The 9,289-nt window shown below is 42.0% G+C and overlaps 2 protein-coding genes across 3 annotated transcripts in view; one reads left to right on the top strand and one right to left on the bottom strand.

Annotated features, from left to right (window-relative positions):
- Window positions 1-3,787, bottom strand: part of Timm21 (translocase of inner mitochondrial membrane 21) — a 4,537-nt gene extending 750 nt beyond the window's left edge. Inside the window, exons 1-3 of the mRNA XM_034517710.2 lie at window positions 3,143-3,787; window positions 1,464-1,526; window positions 1,274-1,371 (exon numbers count right to left, since the gene is read on the bottom strand). Coding sequence (XP_034373601.1) covers window positions 1,274-1,371; window positions 1,464-1,526; window positions 3,143-3,446 — 465 coding nt within the window. The 5' untranslated portion in view covers window positions 3,447-3,787. The remainder of the gene's footprint in view (window positions 1-1,273; window positions 1,372-1,463; window positions 1,527-3,142) is intronic.
- Window positions 3,788-3,836: 49 nt separating this feature from the next.
- The window catches only part of Fbxo15 (F-box protein 15), a 44,191-nt gene continuing 38,738 nt past the window's right edge, over window positions 3,837-9,289 (top strand). The window contains exon 1 of one of the 2 annotated variants that reach the window (XM_034518284.2): window positions 3,837-4,271. In XM_034518284.2, the coding sequence (XP_034374175.1) occupies window positions 4,102-4,271 (170 nt within the window). In that variant the 5' untranslated portion in view covers window positions 3,837-4,101. The other variant, XM_076912342.1, reaches the window with a different exon arrangement.

Genomic DNA, 9,289 nt, shown 5'->3' with positions numbered 1-9,289 from the left:
AGACTACACGTATTTTGTATGATTCTTTTCATGGCTCTTATGTAAGTATTTTCTGACATTCAAGTCACACATGTCAAGTGATTATAGGAGAAAAAAAAATCACTACTGTGAGGGTCCTTGACTCAAACAAGAAAACTAGAGAAAAGGGCATTATATACAAATCACACTAGGTAAATATTTCACACATGGGCACAGAGATGGGTCACTCTGTGGTGTCACTGGTAGTTTCAGAATGCTACAGGATGAGGGGAAATCCTCTTTTCTCCTTACAAGAAACTATCAAGCAGAAGTTTGAAAGTATTTCTCTATTGACACTCATACTGAGAGATAAAATGGATGGGCAATAAGTGAAATTATTAGCAAGTGTCTAGTAGTAAAAGCCATGAGGTCAAAATGAAAATTTAAAGCCCCATGTACATACAGTAAAGGCAAAATACCAAGTAATGATATTGTTAAAATAAACCAGATGCAAATCTTTTCTTCCTAATGAGAAAATAAGTTTGACGTAGAAACAGTTTGTTTTGAATTTCCAAAGCAAATACTTTAAACTAAAATACTGTACTTTGTCTTTTTGCTGAGTGTCCTTATTAGTGCAAGTATTTATGAAAAGGAAAGTTGTCAGATACCTAAGATTTAAGAGCTAAAAGAAGGGAACAAGTATCCAAAGAATAAGTCAAGCCTAGGTTATGATTGAGATGATCTATTGTAAGGCATGCATATGGCCTGGCAAAAAACTGGGACCTTAAAAAGTATGACAAAGCATACCTGTTGAAGTCTAAGGACCAGCTAGGAAGCTGTGACCCTGGCAATACTCCAGTCCTTCATGTATACCGTGCAATTCTATTTGCCTCAATCTGAAAATGCCTGAGGCCTCAGCCTGTGATTACCCCTGCATCCTAACACAGTCGGGATGCCTACTGAAGACCAAACAGAATTCCCTGAATTCCCACTGACTACAGTGGAGTACCCTAAGTATAGTCTCTGCCAACTTTTAACTCTCTTTTAAGCTACACCCCGGCTACATGCTGAGGTTTAGGGTACAAAAGAAAGGATGCCAGAGATGCTGACACAGGTGCATTTACCACCCATGAACAATGGTAAAATGGATCACTCGCACAGCGAGGAGGAGAGCATACAAAGTGACCTCTGAGTTCCAAGGTCAAAGAACAGAGACCTAAAAACAAAACCAAACCATCAGCTCAGCACTGTGTGATGGCGCAGGCTTCAGAAGAGATCCATTCCTTCTCCCCAACACAATCATAAGAAAACTAACCTCAGGGTGTGATCTGCATTTTCCTAAGGCTTTCCCATATATGATATTAGGACTGGATGAAGAAAACAGTTCTTTGAAGATCGTGTATAACAAGCCGCCTGAAAAAGAAAGAGAGGGAGCGAGCGATGAAGCGGGGCGGTGGGGTTGAGAGGCTGTGGAAAGGCGTTCAAACGCTTGCTGGGTCTGTAACCTGTAATGCTGACTCCAAAAAGCACCACGATCAAGTAGGTGACGTCTCTCCCAGCTTCTTTCACTGCAAAGAGAAAATGTCAACAGGTCACAAGTGTGTCCACAGAACCCTGGCCTCTGGAGGCTTCAAGTGTTCCTAGCTGTCCGGATCCAGTGTACCATTCTCAGTAGCTCATCTCAAATGCCCTTGAGCTTCAGAAGAACTCCTCACCCCCCAGTGCAAACCAGGCCTAGCTCCCACTTAGCTCCCAGGACCAGAAGAGAACAGGCCTGTTTAGTGTGGCATGGCTGTGCACAGGGCCTAGGAATCTCTGGATTTCTGCCACTGATTGATACTGCTTCCGTTCGAGTAACAGAAAACCCTTATTAGTCTCTGTGAGTGAGAATGGCCACAGATGAGGCAACATGTACACAAGTCTATTCTGTCGTGATCAAGAATGCTGACCCAGTCAACCCAAGGCAAAGAAACAAAGGGACCCAAAGGTAGCAACTGAGCTGGGATTGAAATGTAGTTAGCTAGGAAGATGAATGAATCAAAACTACAGAGACTGTAGGTCTTATTTTTTCTGCACTAACATATGAACATATGGGTTAAAGAACAGTTTGGTGAGATATGGTAATTAATCAAAGTGGGTTATGTATAGACAAATTATTTATATAAACGCATGTTATATGTGAAAAGCTACATCATCACAAGTATACTCTCAACAATTATCATTTTACTGCTTTGGTACATTTATACATATGTACAGTCACATGAGGAACCCAGATTTTTCTAACTTCAGTTCTTAAAATTTAATTTTTCCAAGAATTCAAAGTTTAGCAGGTGGTATTTTTTTCCTCTAGTTTTGCCATAGGTACAATGAAATATTATAAAATCACTTATTTAAAAGTAGTCTTTACCATAACATACTTTCGGTTTTCAGTATAGGTTGCTAATTTGAAATGTATTCAGGAGACTGGAGAGATTTTGACTCAGTGGTTAAGAGTATTTGCTGCTCTTGCAGATGTCCAAAATTCAGTTCCCAGCAACCACATCTGGTGGTTCACAATTGCCAGTAACTTCAGCTCCAGGGTATCTGACAACCTTTCCTGGCTTCCTTCTTCTCCTATACTCATGTACACACAGATACAGACACAGACACAGACACAGACACACACCACATACATAAATATGTAGTAGTCGTAATAATAGTAACAATAACAACAACATATAGCACTTTAAAGAAGAAAACACTAAATAATAGAAAGATTGCCATCTACCAACAAATGTATAATTTATGGGACTGATCTCAACAGTAATTGCTTCACAAATCCAGTATCTTTACTAGGCTCTGAGGCTGAGGGCTGCAACACCAATCTCTATTCCATTGTCCATTAATGTCATAAACTACATGTTAGTAGACACTGCATGACGTCCCAAACTGAGAGCACAATAACAATTAGACTCATACATAACTATACTTATTGCTGCTTTCCAAATCATGTCATTGGTCTAGACGCCCCGAGTTTCTGTTCCCCCAACATTGTCCTGACCTAATATTTTCACAAAAAGATTCCCATTTCTTGTGTTTCTGCAGTTCTCCGCCTCTCTTTCAATGTGTGCTATGCTGGGGTGCAGGCACTCCCAGAAGTGGGGAGCACCAGGAGTCTTAAGTCCTAGATACTTTTTTTTGGTACCTTTCTGAGACGTTGAGATGCCGGTTTCCTCTTTTTGATTTCTGCGAATAGATACGTCCTTGCTACTGTCCTCCTTTGCTTTCCGGGGGTCCGGTCCTTGTGTCCAGAAGGTTTTCTGGGAGGCCCCAAGGACCGTTCTAGGTTGCACTGTTTTCTTCTGCTCTCGAAGCCCCCATTTCAAAGGCTGAGTTTTAAGGCAAGCTTTGGTGAGCACAAAGTGTGGCAACAACAACTGCTTGCCCAAGGACCCGTGCAGCTTCTCCGCATGCTGTATAACTCGTAGAAAGGCACAAATCATGTTCATAAAAACTGAGGCTTCGGGACTGCAACTTCTAAAGCTTCGTAATACACACTCTCAGGCGGACAAGACATGAAATCAACTAAATTCACATTACATACTGTGATATCAAGATGAATGATCCACAAGAGAAGTTAGGTGCACTTTTCTTTTTTTCTCTTGAATTAAAATGCTATTTACCTTCCTACTGACATTCACATCTTGCCCGCCATGCTTTTGCAAAGCATCCCGGGAAACACCTGACGTCCTAGGAATCGCAGTTCTAGGGCTTCACACTCTGCTGTTTAACTACAGGAACGGAAGGCAGGATGGACTACATCTCCCACAATGCCACACAACAAGGAAGCGCCCATCCCACTTTCCCAGACACTTTTGCGCGAGTCGCTGCGCGTGCGCTGTGTCAAGGCGGGCGTGTTATTGGTATCCTTGGTTTTCCAATGGCCGTGTGGCTTAAACAGAACTTGCAAAATCGGATTAGTTGCAAATTGCGTGTTCTCATGGCCTTCCTGTAGAGGAATGTGTCAACTGAACAGTTCTTCATGTCATGGGTTTGCCATAATTATGAAAACGTGACAATTCAGCGTTTTCTTTTCAGAAAAACAGCTAACAAACGTAGCTGAACCGGGCCACACAGGCTAACGGACCAAGAATTGGCGTCAGGATGACCGGGCGGAGGGAAAGAAGCCGGGCACGGGATTGTCCCGAACGTTGTTCGTGCAGCAAAGGTGGAGGTGGTGACAGAGAAACTCAGCCCACGCATGCGCGAGCCCGGTCGCGGTTTTGCGCACGCGTGAGGGGCAGTGCTGCGGTTTTCTGTCCTGCCGCTAGAAGGTACCTTTGGGTCTCCATGGCGACCGGACGCGGTCGGATGCTGAGGCAGGGATGTTTCGGTGTCCAGACGCTGCGAGGGTCCCTTCATGGTGGGGGCGCTACCTGGGGCAGCGCGGGGCTGGCCGCAGGGCGCTCCGGGTTCAGGTGACGCTCGGGGCTCGCGGGTGGGTCTCTTCAGTATCCCACCCCACAGCTCTTTCTAGAATGTCGGTCCTACTCTGGCATGTGACTCCTGCTACTTTTTAACGCGGAAAACACTGTAAGAATGGCAAAGGGAAACCTCTCCATCCTGGAAACTCGGGTACCTCAAGTTAGGACACAAGTAAAGTTACTTCCTAAGGAAGTGATGTGTGTTACTAAGCATTCCATTCATTCATTGGTAGGTCCTATGAGAAACCTCTAAGGCGATTTCCAGTCCCTGGGAGACGACAGCAGCGCACATGTGAAGACAGGCGCAGACCTACTTTTAGCACGGGCACAAGACTGTCATGTAGCATTCTTGCATTTAGTGATTTTAAAATGAGAATCACCCGTAGCCCTTTAAAACTTGGAGTAGAATGTATCCATCAAAACCGAATGCTAAACAGGACATTTAGTGCACCTCTCCCACCACACCAAGTTGTTTTCTAGACAGTCACATCTTGGTATGCAACTCTATTCTAGTTTGCTGTGTTCTTATTAAGTGTAAGGGCCAGTAAGATGACTGACTGTACTGTTTCCTTTTAAGCCAAACTATTTTCCTCTCATACAATGAGAGAACAGAATCATAGGATGTGGGAAAAGGGCTTCTCTGAAATTCTTCATTCACCCAAATAAGTACTTTACTAAGTTTACTTTCTTATGACTGTTTGGAGCACTGTGCCCATCGTCAGATTGCCAGAGGGAGGGATAGTGCTAAGAATTTACTTTTTTCTTTTGAGACAGGGTCTATGTAGCCCTGGCTGTCTTGGAACTCACTATTTAGACCAGGCTAACTTTGAACTGCCTGCCTCTGCCTTGTTAATGCTGGGATTAAAAGCTTGTGCCACCATATCTGCTCTGCTAGAATTTACATTCCTGAGGATTTCTAAGGCGTCCTGACTAACATGGATGTAACAGCCATGTACATTTAGCTTTCTAAGAAGCCAAACGTCCGTGTGTAGGTGTAAAAACAACCTGTTAACAGGGTATGTCAGCTACTTGTTACCCCACTCATTTCTCAGCTTCAAGGCTTATATCCTCCTTTCTAGGTTACTCTGCTTTCAGAAAGATGGCACTTTGTAGTGTTGTTAGGATAGTTCTTGAGTTCTGAGTTTTCATGATGCTGGACAAACCATAAGGCTTGTGACAGAATGGTGACAGCATTTGCAAAAGGAAGAGAAAGTCTGGCCTTTAAACGGCAAACTTGAGCTTAATTTCCCTCTATTCCTAAAATTATTACCCTTTAGACCGTGCTCTGTAGAACACGAGTTTATTATGGGTCTCTCTGTTTCTTTGTAAGTTCGGTGACTTTCCGACAGAGCAATATAAGTAATGTACTTGGCCTGATGGTGTGGGAACCTGCTCTCAGCCAGTGGATTGGTCTTGTACAGATTCTTATTGGTAAAGAAATGTCAGCTGCTAAGACTAGCACAATTGACTGTGTTTTAAGAAGTTAGTTATTAGCTGAGTGGTGGTGCATGTCCTTTAAAACCAGTACTTGGGAAGTAGAGGCAGGATGATCTCTGAATTAAAGGCCAGCCTGGTCTACAGAGTGATTTCCAGGTCAGCCAGGGCTCATTCACTAGTTCCTCATGTAACACAAAATGCGAACATTCATAAACATTGTATGTTGTAAGAAATACAACAGAATGCATAGCAAGTTGGATTAATTTATACTTAGTCCGATTTGATTTTTTTCATACTAATACAATTTAAAATTAATTTTTATAAATATGTTGAACTTATTCTAAGCTACCAGGCAAAATGTACACTCAAGATGTATTAGTATTAACTTCTAGTCCCTTGTTCTGTCTGGACCCGAAAACTTTAGTGGATTCCACATAGAGCTATTTGAAGGTATCTGTGCAGTTCACTGATTGTTTAGTGGGGTGCCCTGTGTCAATGTGATATCACTGTTAGGAGGAAATGGAGATGTGCTTTTCAGTTATGCCAACATTAATTATAAATATTTGAACTGATAAAACAGCTCCAAAAGGCTGTAAGGAAAGTCCTTGGATGCTCTGCTGCTAGCTTGGGACCATAATAGCTTTAATTATCTAGGCGGAGACATAGTGTGTATTCTATGAAATGAGAGGTCTTTTTAAATGCAGAAAACAAACAAAAAGCCATAAAGAAGTAGCCATGCCATTTTTAGAAGTATTCAAAACATGTCCATATTAAAATACCCTTGATTTTCTTATAAATGTAGGATGCAATCAGTTTGAAAGCATTTAACACACTCCCTTGTGCAGAATCTGTCATTAAGATGTGTTTGAAGAATAAACTGGCAATTAAGCTGCAGTAAATGTTTTAGTCAAAGACAGACATATCTGTCTGAATTAGGGAAAAGACTTTCGTACCTTTTTCCCTTCTAAATAACTGTTACCAGAAAGTACCTACCTACCTGGTCTTTAATGAACTGTTTTGAGAGAGGATTCCATAATACACATTAATCTACAGTTTTTGCACACAGACTTCCAAAAAAAGGTGACTGTTCATTTCATGAGATTGTTGGAGCAGGCCTCCATACATTTCTTAGCAAGTGAGTTTACCTCGGTGTGAACTGCCTGGCTCAGGCCGCTGTGTGTTCCTTGAAAGCTAGGCATATGGTAGAGTTGTGCTTCTCAGAGGCACGTGCTCAGATGTGGACCAGGGTCATAGACATCCTCTTTCTGATGTGTAAGATTAACACGAAGACTTTGGGAGGTAATAATGATTTGAGTAGAAGTCTCCATAAGACATAAGTAGATAAAGTATTAAGAGAACATAGAAAATATTCCGAGGCCTGCCTGCTATCCAGGGCCACCACCAAGCCTTGTCTTTATGATTATATCTTAGCTTCCATATGTTTGCTTTTCTTCCAGAGATGTGTGTGTGTGTGTGTGTGTGTGTGTGTGTGTGTGTGTGTGTGTACATGTGCCTACTTTTCCTTTAGAGAAATAAAAAAAAATATATTTAATATTGAACAATGACCTGCCAGGGCCCCACCCTGACAGTCAGGTTCCGGTGGAAGGCAGCTGATGATTTAAATTTAACGTTCTCTTGCTATTCAGGGGCCAAAAAGCGGATGGATTCTGGCAGTTAACTGATAGCAGCATCGGAAAGGGAAAAGAAAAGAAACTTAGTTACTTGGGTTCTTTTCTCTTTGAATTAGGGACCTCTCACTGGCCAGGCAAGAGACTCTGAGTTTGTTAGCTCCTTATAGGTCAGAGAGAAAAGAAAAAGGAAAGAAAAGTAAAAAGAAAGGAAAAGAAAAGAAAGTCAGACACATAGTCACACACATCCTGGCTGAAGCAGAAAAAGGCTACAAGGATAATTGATCACATGGCTTTCTAAGCATTTTTACATTGCAAAATGTCATGGTAAGTTTAAGGCAACAGTTCATGTCATAGGTCGATGAGGGTTAGGGAGTTGCCACAGAATTGTTTGTGTCTTTCCATTAAGACGAGTACCTGACAGTTATCTGTGTTCTAGCTCCATAAGTTCATTATAAGTTTAAAGTAATAATGTAAATTAGCACGGTTTTTGTCAGAAGATAAATTACCTGCCTTTTGTCTTATTATTTTGAAGTCTTGTGTAGATAAGACTAGTCCATCATTTATTTTCTGTCCTTGCACCTATAATAAACTGCCCATTCCCAGTTTATTACGTTTAGTTACCAGGTAGTGGTCTCATTCCTAACCTAGAAGGAGTGTTTTCCTTCACTGTAAATTTGTTCCAAGTCTGTTTTCTTTTCCTCGTGTAATTAGCTCATGACACACGAAGGTTTACAGAGCCCAATTTGCAGCTTTTGTTCCATAGGGGACTTGAAATTACTTGTATCAACTTAGGAATTCTGTAAAATGATTATCAGGAATCATGAAATCATCAGTTCCTCTACTCAGCAGTACTGTATGGAAGTGCATCTTCATGTTGACCTGCAGGAAATCTGCCCAGTAGGGTGGGCTGATGCCCAGGGCTCATTAAGCTGTGATAATAGTGGTAGGAAAGGCAGATCAGCAGTGAGAAGCAATTCTAGGATAAGTCTCTGAGGACCTCAAAGCTCACCCATTGCAGCCATGGAAAAATGGTGTCCGTCTCCTAAAAACTCACTTGCTTTCCTAAAAGGCTTCTGCACTGGCCTGAGGTCAGAGTATGTTTTTTTCAGCAGCATGGTAATAAATAGGGACAGAACATAAAGGCTGTGTCCTTGGAAGCTGGGTTAGAGTTTTGAGATGGCTGTCAGGGACCCCTGGATGAGATCATATTATTTGAATAAGTGCTTAAAGGAGGTGAGTAGCAAGCTATGCAGATCCCTGGAAGTCGGCATGGACCTGTTTGTATTTGAAATGCTTGTGTGGAAGCTGCATTTCCACTGACTGTTGTTAACTCCATGGATACAGTGCTTTTTAAAACTTATTTTTTTTAATTGATATATGTAGGTGTGTGTTTGTCTGGTTTTGTGCATTGACGTTCAGGCAGGTGCTGGTAGATGCCAGGGAGCTTAGGTTCTCCTGGAACCAAAGCTACCGTCGGTTGGGAGCTGCACGGTGTAGGTGCTAGGATCCAAACTTGAGTCCTTTGTAAGTACAGTGTCCACTCGTCCACCCCAGCCATCTCAGCAGCCATCTTGCATCTCTTGATTGAGAAAACACACTGAAGCAAAACCCCGTTACCAACATCATGATGCTTTTTAGGTAGATTTAAACTTGACTAACCGCAGCAGTGTTTGTGTATATTGAAAAGAGCTGTGTGCATATGTGCGTTAGTGAGAGACCTTACTTAATTTTTACTCAGTGCTCAGAGTAGGTTTGACACCTTTGATTTCTTGGATCAAGCCTTCACATAGCCATGTTATA

Source organism: Arvicanthis niloticus, chromosome 14, assembly GCF_011762505.2.
Source record: "Arvicanthis niloticus isolate mArvNil1 chromosome 14, mArvNil1.pat.X, whole genome shotgun sequence".
Lineage (NCBI taxonomy): Eukaryota > Metazoa > Chordata > Mammalia > Rodentia > Muridae > Arvicanthis > Arvicanthis niloticus.
This window is presented reverse-complemented; position numbering and strand designations above follow the sequence as displayed.